Source organism: Oncorhynchus mykiss, chromosome 15 (genome assembly GCF_057628025.1).
Source record: "Oncorhynchus mykiss isolate SJ-2025 chromosome 15, ASM5762802v1, whole genome shotgun sequence".
Taxonomy (NCBI): domain Eukaryota; kingdom Metazoa; phylum Chordata; class Actinopteri; order Salmoniformes; family Salmonidae; genus Oncorhynchus; species Oncorhynchus mykiss.
This window is the reverse complement of record NC_143036.1, coordinates 31,033,060-31,058,733: the sequence shown is the minus strand read 5'-3', so window position 1 is coordinate 31,058,733 and position 25,674 is coordinate 31,033,060. Positions and strand designations below refer to the sequence as shown.

Sequence of the window (25,674 nt, the reverse complement as noted above, 5' to 3'; positions counted from 1 at the left end):
CGGCAACATCTTACCCTGCGTGCGGTCCATTCAGAATCACTGATCTGCACAGAGCATTAGATGAGATTCTATTGCTATGGTCTAGCCTGTGGACAGAGTTGAGAGGCTGTATAGTAGCTTGACCAGACACATCCATGACGAAATGATCTACAGTGGCTTCAGAAAGTATTCACACCCCTTGTCTTTTTCCACATTTTGTTGCTTTCCAACAGACACTGGGAGACAAATTCACCTTTCAGCAAGACAATAACACAAGGCCAAATATATACCCGAGTTGCTTACCAAGAAGACATTGAATGTTCCTGAGTGGCCTAGTTATGGTTTTAACTTAAATTGGCTTGAAAATGTATGGCAGGACTTGAAAATAGCTTTCTAGCAATTCCTGTTATTGAGGTTCCTTTCTGCTCTGTTTCCCAAATTGCACCCTATTCCCTATACAGTGCACTACTTTTGACCAGGGCCTGCAGGGAAGGTAGGGAATAGGGTGCCATCTGAACATACCATGTGTTTGTCTTGATTTATCTGAGCTTGTTGAGATGTGAAATTGAAATGCAGACTGACAGAAAACATGACAGATAACACAAAATTGTCCCTCACGGTAAAAGGTTCTTCCACCTCCAAATGAATAAAACCCTCATTTCCTCTAGATTGTGGCGATGCATATATTATTTTCCCATGTGGTTTTCTATAATTTCCAGGACGAAGAGGTAGTAATTTGGTTGATGAGGCTGCACACGTTGGGCTTTTATTTCAATTGTCACACGGCCAGGGTTTATCCTAGCCTGGGCACCAGTCTGTTTACAGTAACTAACATTCCAGTCTTTGGACTATGTGTCATTGAAAAACAAATAGGCGATGACAGTACATGGAGTGGAATGTCAGCTAAAGAGACTGGTAGCCAGGCTAAGTTTGTCCTTATTCACAAACATTGGAGGTGGCATCAACTGAATACTAATGTGGTACACATGCATTAATATTCATGGTCTGGTGGGTATTGTTAATAATGGCAGTTGTAGAGAATGGCGAACAAAACCGGAGAGAAAATGTAAAGGATAACTGGATAGGAGGTGATTGGGGGAAGGTAGCTAGTCATTAGCCAATAGTCGCTACTGGATGACAGAGGTGTGTTGTGAGTTTGAAAAAGATGAGAGTCCTTTAAGAAGGGATGAGTAACTGGCGGCCCCCCTTTTGAAGACCCTCCCTCTCAACTTACTGTTGCGAGTCAGAATAGTAGACGGCACAAGGTGCAATTTAGAAATTTGCTTGTGCATCAGCAGTTTTACTATTGTTTTGTCAGTCACTAATAGTCAGTCAATTAGCCCATGTCAGCTAACATTTTGCAGGAAATTAGCTGTGATACAGCTCATTTTTCTCTCCGCAAACTTGCTTTAAAACTGCAACAATTGCTCTACACCCCATGGCAAAATGTGTAGAATTAAATTAACTAAAAAATGTAAAATGTTTCTCTCCACTGTCAAGAAGGAGGCCCCTAAGATGCTTTGCTCTCAATGTAGGGAGGTATATGGATGTGGGTAATCAGACCCGCGAGCAACTGCGGCCCCTCAAGATGACTTTTTTTGTGGCCCCCACCCCCTTCAAAGTTGCTCATCCCTGCCCTAGAGACTGCTGTTGCACTCCAAATGGCACCCTATTCCCTATATGGTGCACTACTTTTGTCCAGCTCCCTAAAAGTAGTGCACTAAATAAGGAATAAGGTGCCATTTGGGATGTAGCCTGTGTGTAGAAGGAGTACTGTACTGTGGATCATGTCTCACAATATATTTCCATTTATTACAGAATATCCAGTGTCTCAGTGATCCCGAAACATGACTTTGAACAGGAGAAGACACATACAAAAGAGAGTTGTTCAGAACCCCAAACTGTACGGTCTGTTCATTGGACAATAAAGGTTATTTCAGGTTACTCCCCCTGCAAAATACATACATTCAATATCATGCTGTTTCCTCTGAATTGTCTTGGCCTTGTATAAATAGATGTATAAATGAAGAGAGAGTGAAAAAGAGAATGGCATGAGAACATAATTGTGTTCAGATAAAAATGAAACAAGGCCAGAACACGATTGTCAATTTTCTTTGCCTCACTGTAGCAACATGTCCTAATAAGCCATGTGCTTCTATTATCGGCTTGCCCCTTACATTTCCATTTGAGTCATTTAGCAGACGCCCATGATCACTCTGGATGAACTGCAGAGATCTACAGCTGAGGTGGGAGACTCCTTCCATAGGACAACAATCAGTCGTATATTGCACAAATCTGGCCTTTATGGAAGAGTGGCAAGAAGAAAGCCATTTCTTAAAGATATCCATAAAAAGTGTTGTTTAAAGTTTGCCACAAGCCACCTGGGAGACACACCAAACATGTGGAAGAAGGTGCTCTGGTCAGATGAAACCAAAATTGAACTTTTTGGCAACAATGCAAGACGTTATGTTTGGCGTAAAAGCAACACAGCTCATCACCCTGAACACACCATCCCCACTGTCAAACATGGTGGTGGCAGCATCATGGTTTGGGCCTGCTTTTCTTCAGCAGGGACAGGGAAGATGGTTAAAATTGATGGGAAGATGGATGGAGCCAAATACAGGACCATTCTGGAAGAAAACCTGATGGAGTCTGCAAAAGACCTGAGACTGGGACGGAGATTTGTCTTCCAACAAGACAATGATCCAAAACATAAAGCAAAATCTACAATGGAATGGTTCAAAAATAAACATATCCAGGTGTTAGAATGGCCAAGTCAAAGTCCAGACCTGAATCCAATCGAGAATCTGTGGAAAGAACTGAAAACTGCTGTTCACAAATGCTCTCCATCCAACCTCACTGAGCTCGAGCTGTTTTGCAAGGAGGAATGGGAAAAAATGTCAGTCTCTCGATGTGAAAAAATGATAGAGACATACCCCAAGCGACTTACAGCTGTAATCGCAGCAAAAGGTGGCGCTACAAAGTATTAACTTAAGGGGGTTGAATAATTTTGCACGCCCAATTTTTCAGTTTTTGATATGTTAAAAAAGTTTGAAATATCCAATAAATGTCGTTCCACTTCATGATTGTGTCCCACTTGTTGTTGATTCTTCACAAAAACATACAGTTTTATATCTTTATGTTTGAAGCCTGAAATGTGTCAAAAGGTCGCAAAGTTCAAGGGGGCCGAATACTTTCGCAAGGCACTGTATATATATATATATAAATGTCGCTTTATCTGTCTTCCCAGATAACATAACCGACATATGAGATTGCCAATGCTTACTCAGTGCTTGAGTGTTGACTGAGGGTGGGCAAAGGAGAGATGACGCCATCTGATGTTAGCTAGCTAGCTAGCTAGCTTTACCTGGCAAACTCCCTAGGTCATGCAAACCCTTCCTCGGTATGTGGTGCGTGAGACATTGAGGAAGGCGCAAGCTGAAACGTATGCGTGCGGTTTATTATCACTTATAATTCATCAACCAAAATATTATCAATTGCAAATCATATTCAAGTGTGGACCTTTTCATCTTTTTAAATGTTTTTGGTTTGATCCAACCACCCCTTTTATTTGTTAATGGAAGATCCCGGCATCAACACGTTATCTTTTCCTTTACTGAATATATTATGTTGACACTCTCTGGATCCCCACTCTTCAGTAGCCTACTGTTCTGTTAGGAAACACCTGAGCGGTAGAGGACACGGACGGCCAGGTAGATGAGTCAGACAACCCAATTCGAACACCTCTCCCATCCGCCGTCCCACTCTACCCAAGGAGGAAGTGCCGTATCCCCTTTGAAGTGGAGATGTGAGGGAGTGTTGCCGGAGGTAAGGGCCAATGGTGGGTAACCCCCTAATCCTCTATCTCTCACACACATACGCACACACTCACACAGACACACACACACACACACAAGTTCATGCAGACACACTCTAATTTTAGCTCTCCACCATGCAGCTGATACAAACACATCCCTCATACCATAAGGTTATGTTGTTGTGGGGATGGCTCACTGGGCATTTCCAGCTATTTGCATTTCCAGCTGGGGATAGGAGCAGTGCCAAAGAGGAGATGTGGTAAGTAAATATCAGCTATCATGGGGGAATGTGTGGAGTCATGAGAGGCATTTCAAATGTGACAGTCCATGAGAAAGAACGTTGGCTTTCCTCTCTCCATCCCCAATGTCTCACGAAAACCGACTACACTCAAACTAGCTCAACCATTTCATCTGTGTAGACACTAGAGGAGTACAATGCCTGTCACACTCAATATCCAACTTTGTGTTTGAACAATTCATCAACAATCCGAATAGATTTCTCTATAATATGAAGACACCTGTGACTTTTATGATCTCAAACAATTGAGAGTAAAGATTATGATCAACCCCTGTTTCATTTTTATCCGTTTATTTCATTTTGATACAGTATTATCTTATTTGGACACAGCAATCTAAAACTGTACTTTCTCAATATGGTGTATGTCAGTTACAAGATGATCACAATAATGCTTGTTGACTTCAGTTTGTGGACCACAATCGGTTTTATTCACAGAGAAAATCAATAGTTGTTAAACATCTACGGAGTGAATAGATGGTTGCCAAATCCACGGATTGTAATGTGGTTCCTAGTTTGTTATCTACTACATATTTTACAATGTAGTCCACGGTTTGTTGATTATATACCCAGCAAGCACATAACGTTCTGAGAACCATATGTTTCTTAGAGCTTGGTGAGAGCGTGGTTGTCCTAGTTATTTTGCATACAACCTTCCCATAACGCTTCCTACAGGTTTCCTCATGGTTCTATTAAAAGTCATCTTCTCAGAACATTCAGATAACTTTAAGAAACAATATTCTTCTGTGGACATGTCAGTACTTCAGCATAACGTTTTCTACAGGTTTCCTCATGATTCTATTTAAAGTCATGTTCTCAGAACATTAAGAAAACTTTCCATAAAAAAACACAAGAAAATGTTAGTAACGTTCCCAGAACGTTCTCAGAATGTTATTTAAAAACATATACATTCCCGTTCTCACAATCAACAAAAATCTTGTTAAGTCTGTTCAGGTTTGTTGGCCACACCTACTAATTGGCCACACCTGCTCTTAATGAGGGCTTGTTTCCTTTGAAATAGGGTCTGTTTAAATTAATAGCTTGTTCCTGGTGGTGCAGTGGACTAATTCCATGGATAGAGAGCAGAAGATTATAGGTTTGAATCTGACTGACATCATGCCACAAGAAGAAAGAAATGTGTTTGCATGATTAATGCCTTTCCAAATAATGTTCTATCTGTGCTTGGAGTTAAACTAGCAGTGTTATTTAACATTCAGGGAACAATAGAAAAATGTTCTCAGAACCTCTCTGCAACCTAAAAATGGAAGTTCCCAGAACAGGTGAAATTTTCACTTCCATTCTCAGAACGTTTAAAAAAACATTCAGTTTTAACAGTCAGGAAACGTATGGCTTCATTCCCAGAACCAATGGGAAAACAAAAATGTACGTTCCCACAACTTCCAAGGAACCAAATGTGCTAGCTGGCCATGGTTTGTAGTTGAGTCCTATGGTTTATGAGAGAACCGTATTTATTTTGTTTTCAGTCTATGGTGTATCTAAGGAACGTTACCCCCCTCAACACCATTCCTGTGACATCAATTTGATCATGTGATGGTGTGTTTTTTCAAGACAGCCCCATTCTCCGCCTCTGCCTTATCCCCACCCTCAGCCTTAGTTTTAAATTAACAGAAAATGATGGCCAATGTTCTGTGGTCAGAGACAATTGGACGGCCACCCGTTGATTTTAACCGCTATTTGGCATGATCTGTTTTGTCCTTTAGCCCTCATTGTCTTTTAGCCCTCAACCTTTAGCCCTCAACCTTTAGCCCTCAACCTTTAGCCCTCAGCCTCAGCGTTGACGGGAGAACAGGTTCCTAAGGGCGTTGTTGTAGTTCTTGTTAAAGGCGGTGTAGATAAGCGGGTTGAAGAAGGAGTTGGAGTAGCCCAGCCACAGGAAGATGCTCTTCCAGATGGGCGGGATGTCGCAGTGGCACAGCGGGATGATGAGCTCCGTGAGGAAGAAGGGGATCCAGCAGAGGACGAAGACGCCAATCAGGATGCCCACCATCAGCGCCGCCTTCTTCTCCTTCTGCTCGCGCCACGTGTCGCCATCCGTCTGGAAGGTCACAGTGGCGTGGCGCACTGTGAACACCATCTGGGGCTGCCGCGACGTTTCCTTCACCTGTCAATCAAATCAGTCAGCCAACCAGTTAGTCAATCAGTTACTCCGTCAAATCAGTCAACCAATTGATACTCACATTACTAAAATAAGTTAAAGAACAGACCAATCAGTCAGTGGTTGTCACAGGCTTTCAGTTTTACCGTTTGAGACACTGTAATCCACACTTTATTTTGTTCTCAGTCAATTAGTCAGTTAGTCAGTTAGTCAAATCAGTCAACCAATCGATACTCACATTAGTAAAAGAACCAGCCATGAATGAGTTAATTGAGCAACCAGTCAGCTAGCTGAATCCAATAGGCAAATTAACAAATCAAGCAAAAACAAGCAGAATAGCCTCTAATGAATCAATCATTGAGCCAAACGATACGTTTGCATAAACTCCAACCTCCTGCCAGAACTCAAGCCATCAACCTGCACTTGTGACTCATACAGAGAGTGCTGTTAAATGGAAGTAATGGAATGAAAACACTATGCTTCAATCTATCCTCCCATTTCTCCTCTCTAGTCAGCTGCACTGTTATGTTGAGCCTGGTGGAGTAGTGTTTCTCTCTACACCTGACCCCTTCAGGTCATTCTGCATGAGCTGTTTATAAACCTACACTTTCCTCCCAGCAGATCACATCTGGGGTTGCGTCCCAAATGACACCCGACGGGCCCTGGTCAAAAGTAGTGCACTAAATAGGGGATAGGGTGCCATTTGGGATGTAGGCCTGGTCAATTAAAACAATAAAACAAACAATCAAAATAATCAATTTGCAGCAGAGGGTAGGAGGTTAAAAGCACAGTGGCTGGGGGTAAGTTGCCGATGCCAAATTGAAGGGCAGTGTAATAATGCAGTTTAAAGGGTCAATCTGGCGTTGACACATCAATTTGTGTACTTCTAAATGAAGGATATATAGCCATGGACTCTTGAAGAATATAAATGATAATTGCCTCACACGCTTAGTTTAACTGTCATACCACACATCACAGTCATACCACACAGCACAGCCCCAAATAAATGATGCACATGGTTAAAAACTATCATTTTGATCCCATGCATGGCCAATCTGGGACTGTGATATATGAAAGCTTGACTCCAGTCAATAGATTAAGGTTCACTTGGTCAAATGTAATTTTTTGTTGTACAAAGAGGAAGCTAACTATCAGTAACTAAGTGACTTAACTAAGTTACTGTTGAGTTTAAGACATGCAAACTTAAGACATACACAATACATACGCAATAGCAATGTTGTTTGATGTTGTTTCATAGGCTCAACTGGATTAATCATAGCGGATCCCTTTTGCATACCGAGTAACGGTAGAATAAATATCAATGTCATTTCCTATTAGACCACAGTGGTTCTACTCCACTGAGCCACACCAGGGGGTTAAGGGATTGCATTTAGAGATGGGTTGAAAGTAAGACCAGACCTACCTCCAATCCACTCAGAGGTAGACTAGCCTACCAGACATGTCCATGTTAAAACATGTTGGAAATACAATAATTACAATGTAACAAATGCCACTGTAACACAACTTGAATTGTACCGCGTAAAAGAAAATGTATTAAACCTGTCTTTATATTTACAAACACCTGAAAAGCTGTCTTTTTTTGTTCTTAAATGACATTTAAAACGCATTGGAAACAGGTTAATAACGCGGACATGTTAGAATTGCAAAAGGAATGTGCACTAATGGGCCCAAACTGGTTGAATCAACATTGTTCCCACTGTCATCAACATAAAGACATTTCTGTATTTTTGGTATTTTTAATCACCCAACTTCTAAACTAAAATCAATGACATGGTAAAGTTTTTGCTGATTTAATGTTGAATTCATGTTAGTTGACAACTCAATCAAAGGTCAATTAAAATGAGTTGTTGAACTGACGTCTGTGACCAGTGGGTGTAATTGTGTGTGAAATGTCCGGTAGGGCTCCCTCCCTATTGTGGTATGCATGGTCCATTGTGCTTAGATGTTTTCACGCCTCAGTCATGACTCCTTTTGTCCACGCTGTTAACTGGGCTGACCTTGAGCCAAAGACCCATGTATGCAAACTGTAATACCAAATCGAAAACAGCCTAACTTTTCCCCATAGAAAAGGAATGACAAAATGAATTCAGCTGAAAGACCACAGTCCAAGGGGGTAATATCTGACTGTCATATACATTTCTATGAAAACTATTTATTTTTTACTTAACCTTTATTTAACTAGGTAAGTCAGTTAAGAATAAATTCTTATTTACAATGACGGCCTACCAAAAGGCAATAGGCCTCCTGCGGGGACGGGGTCTGGGATATATATATATTTTTTTAAATAGGACAAAACACACATCAACAGAGACACCACAACGCTACATAAAGAGAGACCTAAGACAACAACATAGTATGGCAGCAACACATGACAACACAGCATGGTAGCAACTAGAGGTCGACCGATTGATCGGAATGGCCGATTAATTAGGGCCGATTTCAAGTTTTCATAACAATTGGAATTTGGTATTTTTGGGCGCCGATTTGCTGATTTAAAAAAAATACCTTTATTTAACGAGGCAAGTCAATTAAGAACACATTCTTATTTTCAATGATGGCCTAGGAACGGTGGGTTAACTGCCTCGTTCTGGGGCAGAACGACAGATTTTTACCTTGTCAGTTCGGGGGAAGCAATCTTGCAACCTTACAGTTAACTAGTCCAATGCAATAACGACCTGCAATAACGACTGCCTGTTACGCGAATGCAGTAAGCCAAGGTAAGTTGCTAGCTAGCATTAAACTTAAACTTAAAAACAATCAATCATAATCACTAGTTAACTACACATGGTTGATGATGTTACTAGATATTATCTAGCATGTCCTGCATTGCATATAATCTGACTGAGCATACAAGTATCTAAGTATCTGACTGAGCGGTGGTAGGCAGAAGCAGGCGCGCAAACATTCATTCAAACAGCACTTTCGTGCGTTTTGCCAGCAGCTCTTCCTTGTGCGTCAAGCATTGCGCTGTTTATGACTTCAAGCCTATCAACTCCCGAGATGAGGCTGGTGTAACCGAAGTGAAATGGCTAGCTAGTTAGCGTGCGCTAATAGTGTTACAAACGTCACTCGCTCTGAGCATGTTGTTGTTTCCCTTGCTCTGCATGGGTTACGCTGCTTCGATGGTGGCTGTTGTCGTTGTGTTGCTGGTTCAAGCCCAGGGAGGAGCGAGGAGAGGGACGGAAGCTATACTGTTAGACTGGCAATACTAAAGTGCCTATAAGAACATCCAGTAGTCAAAGGTTAATGAAATACAAATGGTATAGAGGGAAATAGTCCTATAATTCCTATAATAACTACAACCTAAAACTTCTTACCTGGGAATATTGAAGACTCATGTTAAAAGGAACCACCAGCTTTCATATGTTCTCATGTTCTGAGCAAGGAACTGAAACGTTTGCTTTCTTACATAGCACATATTGCACTTTTACTTTCTTCTCCAACACTTTGTTTTTGCATTATTTAAACCAAATTGAACATTTTAGTGATGTATTATATTAAGTTAAAATAAGTGTTCATTCAGTATTGTTGTAATTGTCATTATTACAAAAACATTTTTTTTTTAAATTGTCCGATTAATCGGTTCCGTTTTTTTTGGTCCTCTAATAATCGGTATCGGTTCCGGCGTTGAAAAATCATAATCGGTCGACCTCTCGTAGCAACACAACATGACAACAACATGGTAGCAACACAACATAGCAGCAGCACAACATGGTACAAACATTATTGGGCACAGACAACAGCACAAAGGGCAAGACGGTAGACACAATACATCACGCAAAGCAGCCACAACTGTCAGTAAGAGTGTCCATGATTGAGTCTTTGAATGAAAAGATGGAGATAAAACGGTCCAGTTTGAGTGTTTGTTGCAGCTCGTTCCAGTCACTAGCTTCAGCAAACTGAAAAGAGGAGTGACCCAGGGATGTGTGTGCTTTGGGGACCTTTAACAGAATGTGACTGGCAGAACGGGTGGTGTATGTAGAGGATGAGGACTGCAGTAGATATCTCAGATAGGGGGGAGTGAGGCCTAAGAGGGTTTTTATAAATAAGCATCAACCAGTGGGTCTTGCGACGGGTATACAGAGATGACCAGTTTACAGAGGAGTATAGAGTGCAGTGATGTGTCCTATAAGGAGCATTGGTGGCAAATCTGATGGCCGAATAGTAAAGAACGTCTAGCCACTCGAGAGCACCCTTACCTGCTGATCTATACATTACGTCTCCGTAATCTAGCATGGGTAGGATGGTCATCTGAATCAGGGTTAGTTTGGCAGCTGGGGTGAAAGAGGAGCGATTTCGATAGAGGAAACCAAGTCTAGATTTAACCTTAGCCTTCAGCTTTGATATGTGCTGAGAGAAGGACAGTGTAACGTCTACTCTAGCCATACTCCCAAGTACTTGTACGAGGTGACTACGTCAAGTTCTAAACCCTCAGAGGTAGTAAACCCACCGGTGGGAGAGGGGCATTCTTCTTATCAAACCACATGACCTTTGTTTTGGAGGTGTTCAGAACAAGGTTAAGGGCAGAGAAAGCTTGTTGGACACTATGAAAGCTTTGTTGTGGAGTGTTTAACACAACATCCGGGGAGGGGCCAGCTGAGTGTAAGACTGTATCATCTGCATATACATGGATGAGAGAGCTTCCTCCTGCCTGAGCTATGTTGTTGTAGATAGGGTGTCTACAGCGGGCGTACGGGGATAAATAGTCGTTAGGCGCCAATTTGTTTTTCTATTTTACGACTGCTCAGTATTATGCGAATAATTATTGTGGTATAATTGAATAAAACCTACAACAGAATATTTTCTATATTCTGTGGACGAATATATGAAAAGACCTACCGAGCTATAAGAAGTCTATTTTTAACTGACGAATGAGGTGTCTCCAAATCAGTCGGTGGATGAAATAGCCTGAAATAGCTGTCTATAGTCTTAATAAGTTGATGCTGTTTTGTACCAGCCAATTCTCTCCCCTTAGTCTCAAAACAAAACAAACCAGCCAAGCTCAAAGGCCTATGTTTTCTGTTTGCCTATTGTATATAACATGAGAGAGTGAAGGCAGCATGGAGGCAGCTCCCTTTGAACAGAGTAAATAAATGGCATGATTTAATAAATTAGTTTGGGCTTGTTGAGTGAGTCTGCGTTCCAAATTACAGCCGATTCCCTATATAGTTCACTACATTTGACCGGAGCCCATTGGGCCCTGGTCAAAAAGTAGTACACTATATAGGGATAGTGTGCCATTTAGGACAAGGCCTGGGTCTCTGGACTCTGTCAGAGTCCCTGCTGATTAGAGGGAGCTGCTGTGGTGAGGAAGGCGCAGTGGTCCCTAGCCTTGTTAAACATGCTGGGTGTTTACAGGCCACTGTGCCTATAGCGATTAACAGGGGTTATACCAACTGCCTCCCTCCCTTGTTACTGTATTTTTGTTTCTTCCCTCTGTCTGTGTGTGTGTGTGTGTGTGTGTGTGCGCGCGTGCATGTGTGCATTTGTATGTGCGCGCGTGTGTGTGTGAGAGAGAGAGATAGTGTGAAAAAAGCCAAAGATCCTTGAAAAAAAAGATCCTTCACATCAAGGGATTGTTTTTGCATGTTGACTGTGATTTGTGTAGTTGTGTGCGGCTGTGCACGTGTGTGGGGGCCTATGTCCATACATGCACTTGTGTATGCCTCCAGGTGAATTGGTCTGTTGAGTATGAGATACAGTACTAGCTGATAAGCATTAAAGAAAAATTCACATCCCAGAGCCCTGCAGCAGCATCACAGCACCATCAGAACAGCTCAGAATATATTATACAGATGACATGGTTTTCCACTAATTGCCCAGCAACCAATTTGAGAGCTACAGTACAGTCTCATCAGTCAATGATAATGTGATATGCACTCACGAGCAGATATGATAGAGCTATAATGACACTGATATCATTTGAGGTACATTCAGAGAATTTTTTTAGATTGTGTTCAAATGCGCAACCATTATCTGAACATTGGTCAAGGTTGATTGATTAAGTCTGGCAAAATTGCCCGAGGAGCTTTAGGAGTGTGTCAATGCAATAATAATATAATAAAATCAACTGAATATTGATGTCAAGCTAGTCTACTGGTAATTCATCATGTGGATCCCACATGAAACATCCAACCACCCAGCAGGCAAAACTGGTTGAAGAAGACATCGTCACAACCAGACACTGGTATGAATAACATCGCTTTGATGCAACTTCAACCAGTTTAACACGCTGAGTAAGACTATACTGTAGCAACAAAAGTACCTCAATCACCTCAGCCATAGGCGTGATGGTGTTGGTTTTGCACGAGCCGATACGGAACTTGGCAGCCTTGTAGATCTTCCAGTAGACGAAGAGCACCACGCACAGCGGCAGGTAGAACGCTCCGAAGGTGGAGAAGATAGTGTAGGAGGGCTCCTGGCTCACCTGGCACTCCATGCCCTCCTCCGAGTAGGTCTCCCCCCAGCCGAACAGCGGCGACAGGGAGATGACGGAGGACAACAGCCAGGTAAGAGCAATCATCACATTGGAGATCCTCTTGCGGGTCTTGAGCGTGTACTCCAAGTGTCTGGTGATGGACCAGTAGCGGTCCAGGGCGATGGCCGTCACGTTCCAGATGCTGGCTGTGCAGCAGAGCACGTCGAAGGAGATCCATACCTGGCAGAGCACGCGGCCCAGCTTCCACAGCCTCCCGTTGAGCTCGTGCACCAGGCTCAGGGGCATGACCAGGGCGGCCACCATCACGTCCGAGATGGCCATGGAGGCCACCAGGTTGTGGGGCACGCGGTGGAAGGTACGCACCCTCAGGATGGTGAGGAGAACTAGGAGGTTCCACACGAAGGTGGCCACCACCAGCATGGCTAGCAGGGTGAGAGTTAGCACACTGAACACTGAGAACGGACGATAGAAGTTCCCTGCTCCATACCCTAGGTCGTCGCTTCCGGCCCTGGCCCAGGCCCCGCTGAGGTTGGCAGTCACCAGGCTCACATTGGGCTGGGTCATGTTCAGCAGTGTTCAGCGGAGCTCAGACAGGTCTGTCACAGGGGAAGCTTCTGATTTGAAGCATCCTGCAGTGTGTAGAGAGAGAGAGAAGAAGCTTTTAACTCATGCAAACAGAACACATGACACTTGATAGTCTTGACACATGACAGACGTCACAGCCATATCTATGGAAGGGGTGAAGCGAAAAACAAAGGAAACTGGGAAGGGCATTGAAGGAGAATGATTTTATTCAGATCCTTACTCCGATTTTGTTCACGTTCCCTGTGAAAGTACTACTGTATTCATGATGCGTCATAAACACTAAAACCTGGTTGAGAGTCTCATTTCAACTGTCAATTAATCGGCCTACAACTTTCGGACTTGATTGCGATGTCGACTACATCTGTGATTCTGACGAAGACCATTAAATATTCAGCTCCAAAGCCCCGTCCGTCACCTTTTGATTTGCATTCATTGTCACCGAAATTGTATCACGGATGAAAAAGACTTGCACGGAATACACAATTTAGCGTTTGTTACTTTGTTTCCGCGTTATTATTTAGACAAAACAGGGTTCCTAGGGATGTTACGAAATCAAAGGCAATAGTTACGAATGGGAGTGTGAAGGCCATATGTTGGAATCCCATTTCTGTTAAATATGCCTATTTACATAATCAAATGAAATAAAATCAAGCTGGGCTAAAGTTACATGCAGGAAGTATACTCAAGGGTAAAACATTTTCTACACGTCATTGTTTCTGTAGCTACACTGAACACAAATCTAAACGCAACCATTTTAAAGACTTTACTGAGTTACGGTTCGTTTTAAGAAAATCTGTTGAATTAAAGTAAATTCATTAAGCCCTAATCTATGGATTTCACATGACTGGGAATACCGATATGCATCTGTTGGTTACAGATACCTTAAAAAAAAGGTTAGGGGTGTGGATAAATAAAAAGAAACACTCAGTATCTGGTGTGACCACCAATTGTCTCATGCAGCGCGACATGTCTCTTTCACATAGAGTTGATCAGGCTTTTGATTGTGGCCTGTGAAATGTTGTCCCACTCCTCTTCAATGGCTGTGCGAAGTTGCTGGATATTGGTGGGAACAGGAACACACGGCCTTACACGTCGATCCAGAGCATCGCAAACATGCTCAATGGCTGACATGTCTAGTGAGTATGCAGGCCATGGAAGAACTAGAACATTTTCAGGAATTGTGTGTAGATCCTTGAGTCATGGGGCTGTGCATTATCATGCTGAAACATTAGATGATGGCGGCAGATGAATGGCACAACAATGGGCCTCAGGATCTCGTCATGGTGTCCCTGTGCATTCAAATTGCCATCGATAAAATGCATGTGTTCGTTGTCCTTAGCTTATGCCTGCCCATACCATAACCCCACTGCCACCATTGGGCACTCTGTTCACAATGTTGACATCAGTAAACCACTCGCCCATGAAGAGCACACTTCTCCAGCATGCCAGTGGCCATCGAAGTTGGTTACGATGCCGGATTGCAGTTAGGTCAGACCCTGGTGAGGATAACAAAGCATGCAAATGAGCTTCCCTGAGGTGCTTTCTGACAGTTTGTACAGAAATTATTCAGTTGTGCAAACCCACAGTTTCATCAGCTGTCCGGGTGGCTGTTCTCAGTTGATCCTGCAGGTGAAGAAGCCGGATGTGGAGGTCCTGGGCTGGAGTGGTTACACGTGGTCTGCTGTTGTGAGGCCGGTTGGATGTTCTGACAAATTCTCTAAAATTACATTTGAGGTGGCTTATGGGAGAGAAATTAACATTTAATTATCTAGCAACAGCTTTGGTGGACATTCCTGCAGTCAGCATGCCAATTGCACGCTCCCTCAGCTTGAGACATCTGTGGCATTGTGTTGTGTGACAAAAGTGCACATTTTCGAGTGGCCTTTTATTGCCACCAGCACAAGGTGCACCTCAGTAATCAGCTTCTTGATATGCTACACCTGTCAGGTCGATGGATTATATTGGCAAAGGAGAAATGCTCACTAACAGGGATGTAAACAAATTTGTGTATATATTTCTTTGAGAAATAAGCTTTTTGTGCTTCTGGGATCTTTAATTTCAGCTAATGAATCATGGGACCAACACTTTACATGTTGCGTTTATATTTTTGTTCAACATAATTAAAATAGGAAACTAACATTTATCTGGTATACAGGGAACTATATTTTACTCTTAGTGTTGCATAATTCAAGAGTCGCCTTGGGAGTACTAAATGCTATAGCCTATATACTGTATTTCACAAAGGCTAGCCAGTCTGTAGTAATTACCTCATTATCATTATCTATATCATAATTTGTCTCAGGACTTGCTGTGATATGGATTTTTCACACACACACACACACACACACACACACACACACACACACACACACACACACACACAAACACACACACACACAACAAGCAAATCCAATTGTTTCTAGTCCTTTATCATTGTGTAACTGTAAACTATATTAGCTCTGATTCACCTGTCCTACTATGCCCCCTTGACTTTGTTAGAGCTCTTTGCTTTAATAGTCAATGGGCTCACTTATTGTACAGTGCCATTGTAGTGCAGTATTCTAGTCCCAGTCTGTTCCAAGCCAGGGACAGACTGTGACCAGAAGTCGGCCTGGGATTTCTAACACGCCCATTTTTACCTCGATGCCCCAATACCGGAACATTTGACTTTTGACCAAACTCCCCTATGGCCAGTCCTGCGCATGTCGATATTGGGATTAAAATGTAATTATTATACCGGAATCAAAATCATCATATCTTTGTGTCTGCCCAGAAAACAGGCGATGTTAGGTGACATTTCCATTAGTTCCCTTTAAGGCAGTCGTATTCAAACTTTTTCAGCGGGAAAACAATTTTCCTTCACTCAAATTTCTGGGGACCCCATTATTTTTCAAATATTTTTTTGTTTCTCTCATCATTGTCACGAAGCCACACCTAGTCCCACTCGGGACTAGGTGGAAGTTCAGAATGAGAAAGTGTAGGCAAAATATAAATAATGACACTCAAATAAATAAATAAATAATAGGGAAAAAAATGAGGATTTTTCGAGGTGGAGATTACATCTCACATTCCAGTGTTCAACCTAAACAGGGCTGCATGGGATTTCTCTTAATGCGACTCCTTGCAGTCAATGGCAATGTCAGCTTTCGGTATAATGCCAGGAGATGCTTGTGGATTTGACAGTTCTAACGCAGTTCCACATCTGACACCGCCAAAACAACCTCTGTGGATTTCGGCTAAAGCGGATCTGATTGAATAGAGCACAAAATATTGTTACAACTTCCGAGGCTGTTGTTAAACTGCTAAAAATAAAAAGTCAGTTTAGGACATTGAGAATCTATTATGCTCTATGATGGCTTTGGGAATCCGTCAGTCGTAAGTTATTTATGAAACTATTGACTTTCTGGATGAGTGTTCATACATTTCGGGGCTATGCAATACGTCTCTCAGAATGGGTTTGCGATGAAAACCCCCCCCCTCTGTTCTATGTAGGGAATAGGGTGCAATTTTGGAGACAGGGCAAATCAGCTGTGGTGTTCCGATGCTGCTTGCAGCTCTCACAACACCAGAGACGAGAGAGAGTGTCTCCCGCAAATTCATGTGCATGTGATTACCCATTGTGCATCTAATTACCCCGGGGCTCATCAATAATCACCCCCCGCCTGGCCCTGTCAAGCAGTGCTGATCTGTGTTTGAGATACGCTCTGGTTACGTCCCAAATGGCAGCCTATTCCCTATATAGTGCACTACTTTTGACCAGGACCCTATGGTGGCCCTGGTCAAAAGTAGTGCACTATATAGGGAATAGGGTGCCATTTGGGACACAACTCCTCTCTTGCCATCACACTCTCCAGCCATGCCTTCTAATCACAGAGATCAACCGTCCAACCATGACAAGGGCCTACCCGGCAGGCGGTCACACACACTCCTCTTTTCTTCTCTTCCCTCTCTCATTAGAAAGTACTCCGAGAGAGCCATGAAATTGGACGCACACATATTTGAGAGGAACACAGCAATCAAACATTTGGCCTTCACAAAAGAAGCAAGGATCCAAAGAGTCGACTGCTAATCACGGATGACAGTCCACGGAACCCGGGGCGTCTTGTCTTGTCTCCTGAGATCATACAACAGGTGCCTGGGAGGCCTGACAGTTCACACACACACACACACACACACACACACACACACACACACACACACACACACACACACACTCCAATCAAAGCTATGACACACAGACCCAATTAAAGAAGTAGAGCGACTGGGAGAACATTTCCTTTTGTTTAGCTTGGTCCTGTGTGGCTCAATGGGTAGAGCATGTTGCTTGAATATCAGGATTGTGGGTTTGTTTTAAAAGCGTTGGCTAAATTATATATTTTATTAATATACAGTACCGGCCAAAAGTTTGCACACACCTACTCATTGCAGGGTTTTTCTTTATTTTTACTATTTTCTACATTGTAGAATAATAGTGAAGACATCAGAACTATGGAATAATCATGTAGTAACCGAAAAAACGGTTAAACAAATCAAAATATATGTGTTGTATTTTAAATTCTTCAAAGTAGCCACTCTTTGCCTTGATGACAGCTTTGCATACTCTCAGCATTCTCTCAACCAGCTTCATGAGGAATGCTTTTCCAACAGTCTTGAAGGACTTCCCACATATGCTGAGCATTTGTTGGCTGCTTTTCCTTCACTCTGCGGTCCAACTTATCCCAAACCATCTCAATTGGGCTGAGGTCGGGGGTGATTGTGGAGGACAGGTCATCTGATGCAGCACTCAATCACTCTCCTTGGTTAAATAGCCCTTACACAGCCTGGAGGTGTGTTTTGGGTCATTGTCCTGTTGAAAAACAAATGATAGTCCCATTAAGAGCAAACCAGACGGGATGGCATATCGCTGCAGAATGCTGTGGTAGCCATGCTGGATAAGTGTGCCTTGAATTCTAAATAAATCACTGACAGTGTCACCAGCAAAGCACCACCACACCATCACACCTTTTTGTCCATGCTTCACAGTGGGAACCACACATGCCGAGATTATCCGTTCACCTACTCTGCATCTCACAAAGACACGGCGGTTGGGAACCAAAAATCTAAAATTTGGACTCATCAGACCAAAGGACAGAAATCATGTAGTAACCAAAAAAGTGTTAAACCAATCAAAATATATTTTAGATTGCCTGGATGACAGCTTTGCACACTCTTGGCATTCTCTCAACCAGCATGAGGTAGTCAACTGGAATGCATTTCAATTAACAGGTGTGCCTTGTTAAAAGTTAATTTATGGAATTTCTTTCCATCTTAATGCGTTTGAGCCAATCAGTTGTGTTGTGACAAGGTAGTGGTGGTATACAGAAGATAGCCCTATTTGGTAAAAGACCAAGTCCATATTATGGCAAGAACAGCTTAAATAGGCAAATTGAAACAACAGTCCATCATTACATTAAGACATGAAGGTCAGTAAATGCGGAACATTTCAAGAACTTTGAACGTTTCTTCAAGTACAGTCACAAAAACCATCAAGCGCTAAGATGCAACTGGCTCTCATGTGGACCGCCACAGGAAAGGAAGACCCAGAGTTACCTCTGCTGCAGAGGATAAGTTCATTAGAGTTACTAGCCTCAGAAATTGCAGCCCAAATAAATGCTTCACAGAGTTAAATTAACAGATACATCTCAACATCAACTGTTCAGAGGAGACTGTGTTAATCAGGCCTTCATGGTCGAATTGCTGCAAAGAAACCACTACTAAAGGACACCAATAACATGAAGAGACTTGCTTGGGCCATTAAACAGGAGCAATGAACATTAGACCAGTGGAAATCTGTCCAAATTTTGGATCCAACAGCCGTGTCTTTGTGAGACGCAGAGTAGGTGAACGGATGATCTCTCCATGTGTAGTTCTCACTGTGATGGTGCTTTCCTGGTGATACTGTGGGTGATTTATTTAGAATTCAAGGCACACTTAACTAGCATGGCTACCACAGCATTCTGCAGCAATGTGCCATCCCATCTGGTTTGCACTTAGTGAAAATATCATTTGTTTTTCAACAGGACAATGACCCAACACACCTCCAGGCTGTGAAAGGAATATTTGACCAAGACGGAGAGTGGTGGAGTGCTGCATCAGATGACCAAGCTTCCACAATCACCCGACCTCAACCCAATTGAGATGGTTAGGGATGAGTTGGACCGCAGAGTGAAGGAAAAGAAGCCAACAAGTGCTCAGCATATGTGGGAACTCATTCAAGAAAAGCATTCCAGGTAAATCTGGATGAGAGAATGCCAAGAGTTTGCAAAGCTATCATGAAGGCAAAGGGTGGCTAATCTCAAGTTTAAAATATATTTTGATTCGCTTAACCGTTTTTTTGTTAACTACATGATTCCATATGTGTTATTTCAGAGTTTTGATGTCTTCACTATTATTCTATGTAGAAAATATTGAATATAAAGAAAAAACCTCGAATCAGTAGGTGCATCCAAACTTTCGACTGGTACTGTAGAGCTTGGAGTTTCATAAAATTCAGAGTGGTTGATTCAAATCAAAGTTTATTTGTCACGTGCGCCGAATTCAACAGGTGTACAGTGAAATGCTTACTTACAGGCTCTAACCAAAGGTACGGAAAAAAAAGTATGTGTGTGTGTGTAGGTAAGTAAAGGAAAAAAAAGAGTAGCAAGGCTATATACAGACACCTGTTAGTGAGGCTTATTGAAGTAGTATGTACATGTAGGTATTGTTAAAGTGACTATGCATATATGATGAACAGAGAGTAGCAGAAGCGTAAAAAGAGGGGTTGGCGGGTGGTGGGACATAACGCAGATAGCCCGGTTAGCCAATGTGCGGGAGCACTGGTTGGTCAGGCCATTTAGGTAGTATGTACATGAATGTATAGTTAAAGTGACTATGCATATAAGATAAACAGAGAGTAGCAGCAGCGTAAAAGAGGGGTTGGGGGTTGGGGGGGGGCACACAATGCAAATAGTCCGGGTAACCATTTGGTTAGATGTTCAGGAGTCTTATGGCTTGGGGGTAAAAACAGTTGAGAAGCCTTTTTGTCCTAGACTTGGCACTCCGGTACCACTTGCCATGCGGTAGTAGAGAGAACAGTCTATGACTAGGGTGGCTGGGGTCTTTGACCATTTTTAGGGCCTTCCTCTGACACCGCCTGGTGTAGAGGTCCTGGATGGCAGGCAGCTTTGCCCCAGTGATGTACTGGGCCGTACGCACTACCCTCTGAAGTGCCTTGCATTGCCGTACCAGGCAGTGATGCAACCGGTCAGGATGTTCATGATGTTGCAGCTGTAGAACCTTTTGAGGATCTCAGGACCCATGCCAATCTTTTTAGTTTCCTGAGGGGGAATAGGCTTGGTCGTGTCCTCTTCACGACTGAATTGGTGTGTTTGGACCAATCTAGTTTGTTGTTGATGTGGACACCAAGGAATTTGAAGCTATCAACCTGCTCCACTACAGCCCCGTCGATGAGAATGGGGACGTGCTCGGTGCTCCTTTTCCTGTAGTCCACAATCATCTCCTTTCTCTTGGTTACGTTGAGGGATAGGTTGTTATTCTGGCACCACTCGGCCAGGTCTCTGACCTCCTCCCTATAGGCTGTCTCGTCATTGTCGGTGATCAGGCCTACCACTGTTGTGTCGTCAGCAAACTTAAAGATGGTGTTGGAGTCGTGCCTGGCCATGCAGTCGTGGGTGAACAGGGAGTACAGGAGGGGACTGAGCACGCCCCCCTGGGGAGCTCCAGTGTTGAGGATCATTGTGGCAGTTGTGTTGCTACCTACCCTCACCACCTGGGGGCGGCCTGTCAGGAAGTCCAGGATCCAGTTGCAGAGGGAGGTGTTTAGTCCCAGGATCCTTAGCTTGGTGATGAGCTTTGAGGGTACTATGGTGTTGAACGCTGAGCTGTAGTCAATGAACAGCATTCTCACATAGGTGTTCCTTTTGTCCAGGTGGGAAAGGGCAGTGTGGAGTGCAATAGAGATTGCATCATATGTGGATCTGTTTGGGCGGTATGCAAATTGGAGTGGGTCTAGGGTTTCTGGGATAAGGGTGTTGATGTGAGCCCATTACCAGCCTTTCAAAGCACTTCATGGCTACGGACGTGAGTGCTACGGGTCGGTAGTCATTTAGTCAGGTTTCCTTCGTGTTCTTGGGCACAGGGACTATGGTGGTCTGCTTGAAGCATGTTGCTATTACAGACTCAATCAGGGACATGTTGAAAATGTCAGTGAAGACAACTGCCGGTTGGTCAGCACATGCCCGGAGCACACGTCCTGGTAATCCGTCTGGCCCCGCAGCCTTGTGTATGTTGACCTGTTTAAAGGTCTTACTCACATCGGCTACGGAGAGCGTGATCACACAGTCATCCAGAACAGCTGATGCTCTCATGCATGCCTCAGTGTTGCTTGCCTCGAAGCGAGCATAGAAGTGATTTAGCTCGTCTGGTAGGCTCGTGTCACTGGGTAGCTCGCGGCTGTGCTTCCCTTTGTAGTCTGTAATAGTTTGCAAGCTCTGCCACATCCGACAAGCGTCGGAGCTGGTGTAGTATGATTCAATCTTAGCCCTGTATTGACGCTTTGCCTGTTTGATGGTTCGTCGCAGGGCATAGCGGGATTTCTTGTAAGGTTTCGGGTTAGAGTCCCACACCTCGAAAGCGGCAGCTCTACCCTTTAGCTCAGTGCGAATGTTGCCTGTAATCCATGGCTTCTGGTTGGGGTATGTATGTACAGTCACTGTGGGGACGAAATCCTCAATGCACTTATTGATAAAGCCAGTGACTGATGTGGTGTATTCCTCAATGTCATCGGAAGAATCCCGGAACATTTTCCAGTCTGTGATAGCAAAGCACTCCTGTAGTTTAGCATCTGCTTCATCTGACAATTTTTTTATAGATCGAGTCACTGGTGCTTCCTGCTTTAATTTTTGCTTGTAAGCAGGAATCAGGAGGATAGAATTGTGGTCGGATTTACCAAATGGAGGGCGAGGGAGAGCTTTGTACGCATCTCTGTGTGTGGAGTACAGGTGATCTAGAATTGTTTTCCTCTGGTTGCACATTTAACATGTTGATAGAGATTTGGTAGAACTGATTTAAGTTTCCCTGCATTAAAGTCTACGGCCACTAGGAGCGCCGCCTCTGGGTGAGTGGTTTCCTGTTTGCTTATTTCCTTATACAGCTGACTGAGTGCGGTCTTAGTGCCAGCATCTGTCTGTGGTGGTAAATAAACAGCCACGAAAAGTATAGCTGAGAACTCTCTAGGCAAGTAGTGTGGCCTGCAGTTTATCACAATATATTCTACTTCAGGCGAGCAAATCTAGAGACTTCCTTAGATTTCGTGCACCAGCTGTTGTTTACAAATATGCACCGACCTCCTGCTGTTCTTTCCTGCCGGTGCAGCGTGTATCCCGCTAGCTGAATATCCATGTAGTCATTCAGCCACGATTTCGTGAAGCAAAATTACATATTACATTTTTTGATGTCCCGTTGGTAGGATATTCGTGATCGTACGTCGTCTAGTTTATTGTCCAATGATTGCCCGTTGGCGAGTAATATTGACGGTAACGGCATCTTTCCTAGTTGTCTTCTGCGGGTCCGGACGAGGCATCCGGCTCTTCTTCCTCTGCGTCGCTTCCTTTTGCGAATAATTGGGATGTCTGCCCTGTGGGGTGTTTGGAGAATATCGTGTGAGTCCTGCTTGTTGTTGAAGAAATCTTTGTCTAATCCGAGGTGAGTGATCGCTGTCCTGATATCCAGAAGCTCTTTTCTTCCGTAAGATACGGTTGCAGAAACATTATGTACAAATTAATTTACAAATATCGCAAAAAAACAACACATAATAGCACAATTGGTTAGGAGACCGTAAAACGGCGGCCATCTCCTCCAGCACCATTTTCTTGATTCCTTTATAAATGTATGTTAATAACATACATGTGTGATTTTCACTGACTGTTACACATCCCCATACTGAACAGAACCATGACACAGACTCCTGAATAGGGAGGAGGTGTACAAATTCACAAATAGTTTCAAATATTGTATATTCTTTGTTTTCAAATAAGCTATTATTTGGCTTGTCACATGACAATTTACATAACTTTTTTTTCCCACAGAGGATGTGCATGAGCTGTAAGAAATAATCAATATGTTATTGCTTCCATTTCAAATACCCCTTCATCATCATCATAATCGTCATGTTAATCGTTTTGTTCAGACAGACAGAATGCCTAGACTCACTGCCCTTTTTGCCTGTTTACCCAGACTTCTTGCTCGGGCCAAACGCTAAGCCTAGCCCACAGACGTTAGTTTCTTCTCCACAATGAGTCTGGATCTGAATACCGCCATAACGATTTCTAGAACACAAACACATTCTAACCGTTCTGATTGGTCCCAGATACTGATGGGTTGGGCCAGAGCCAGAACACGCGTGGGTATGCAGCGTTGTAAAAATGCGTCATTAGCTTTGATACTCCGATTGGTTAGAGATGATCCAATCGCCGATGACTTTGTTTTGTACAGCGCCCCTCATATTGACGACATCACAAACAACTTCAACGATGGCAGTCTCGGACTGAAGTATGTAGCAAACATTGAGCAGCGGAGGAATTCTGTTTGAGTAGTCAGGCAACTGCCTTTTAGGGGTGATGGTGAAGTCCACTAAACTACCAGAGTGAAGTGGTATAAAATGGAAGTTCATAGTATAAACCTGTACTGGTGCCTAACAGAACAAAGTGGCTATGGCAACGCTCTCTATATAATGACATTACTCCCTTCTATACCTAGTTTGCCTTTCAGGGGTGAAGTACACTACATCACCAGAGTGAAATAAGCTGTATAAACCTGTACTGGTGCCTAACAGAACAAAGTGGCTATGGCAACGCTATAATGATATTACGCATTTCCATCTGCCACAAAGGAACATCATCACATTCTCCATCCCATGGGGATAAGGGTAATAGCTACAACATGTCTATGGATTTGCATTCTTCACGTCTACTGTATTAGCACCATTAGTATGGCCGTCTCCCAAATGGCATTCTATTCCCTATGTAGTGCACTATGTCGGGAATAGGGTGCCATTTGGAAGGAAGCTAGTGTCATGTTGTCCTTAACACCAGCAGCTGGTTTCTATTCTGGTAAACATCATCTTTGTATAAAACTGTCAGTGATGCAACAACAAACTTCATTCTCCAAGGCCTTTCTATTTAAAAACATTGCAGGATCATTGCTGACACATTATGTGATGGACAAAACTTCCCCCAGAGACGTCGGAGTATAGTCTAATATCTGTTGATTTGTAAATTAGGAGATCAATGTTAGAAACAGGTACAATTACGGCTTTTGGGATTTGAAGAAATCTCTTTGTTGTATGGTAATTATGACATAATTCCCATACAACAAAGAAATCTCATCAACAGATCTATAAAATAGACTATACTCAGACGTCTTGGGGGAAGTTTAGTCTAATAGTTATTGATGTATTATCTGGGATAAAATATAGAATACCTATACCAATAATACACATAAGCCTAGGCTACTATCGATAAAAACCATAACCTACAACATAATTGCAAATGGTCAACACAGGACTGTTGAACGGACGTTTGCTACACTCCCAGTCGCGGTCAATAAAACAGAACTTGACTAATTCGACAGAAAGTCAAACTGCCCAACCCTATTTGCCTTTGACAATAGCATATCTGTTTGTTTTCGGTCATATAAACTTGCAATATTAGATGTGGAGCGATATGGTCACACCTTTTGATTGACTGAACGCCCGCGATCTCGTTAGAATAAAGATACCCAACGACGCATCCAGTAGGCTATATTAGATATAACTTACCCCAAATCTCAGAAAAAACGAGTCCTACATGGGAACAGAACGGACAGTTCGGTCAGTCTTTTGCTTTTCCATGTGTTCACTTTGTTACTCCTCGTGTGGACCTACCGTGAGTGTTTATGAAAGCAGCGTCTAAGAGATACAGTGGCTTCGGAATGAACCATAGCCCAAGAAAGGGGGAGATAAGTCTATCACAGTGGTTGTTCACTATCATAAAATACATGTATTTTAAACATTTAATCCGTATGTTACACGAAGGATATCATTTGGAGGGGAAGGTATTTCTTGATTGCATTTGTTTGTACATTTCATGCCATTGTCAGGTATTCGTTCTAAAAATGTATAGGTACTAAGTAAACTGTACACTGAAAGATTAGTCTATTTTGTGCGCGAGAGGAACGGTGGTAATAGTGTTTGAAAATGACAATTTTAAAATGCCAAACAAACGCGACCAACTATGGCGATTTACCCATCCCTCACCAGAACTCCTATAACATTGTCTATTAATTTTTCACACAAAAGCTATTTTAATTGAATCCATCTCAGCACAAGTGGGTGAACGTCATTTAT

General features: G+C 42.9%; 1 protein-coding gene across 1 annotated transcript; it reads right to left on the bottom strand.

Annotated features, from left to right (window-relative positions):
- Positions 1 to 4,369: 4,369 nt before the first annotated feature.
- Positions 4,370 to 25,261, bottom strand: htr5ab (5-hydroxytryptamine receptor 5Ab). Its single transcript, XM_021563021.3, has 3 exons — positions 25,108 to 25,261; positions 12,504 to 13,297; positions 4,370 to 6,214 (listed from the first exon to the last, which is right to left on the bottom strand). Exons 2-3 carry the CDS (start codon positions 13,230 to 13,232, stop codon positions 5,882 to 5,884), a joined length of 1,062 nt encoding a protein of 353 aa, XP_021418696.3. The 5' UTR covers positions 13,233 to 13,297; positions 25,108 to 25,261; the 3' UTR covers positions 4,370 to 5,881.
- Between the last annotated feature and the right edge of the window lie 413 nt (positions 25,262 to 25,674).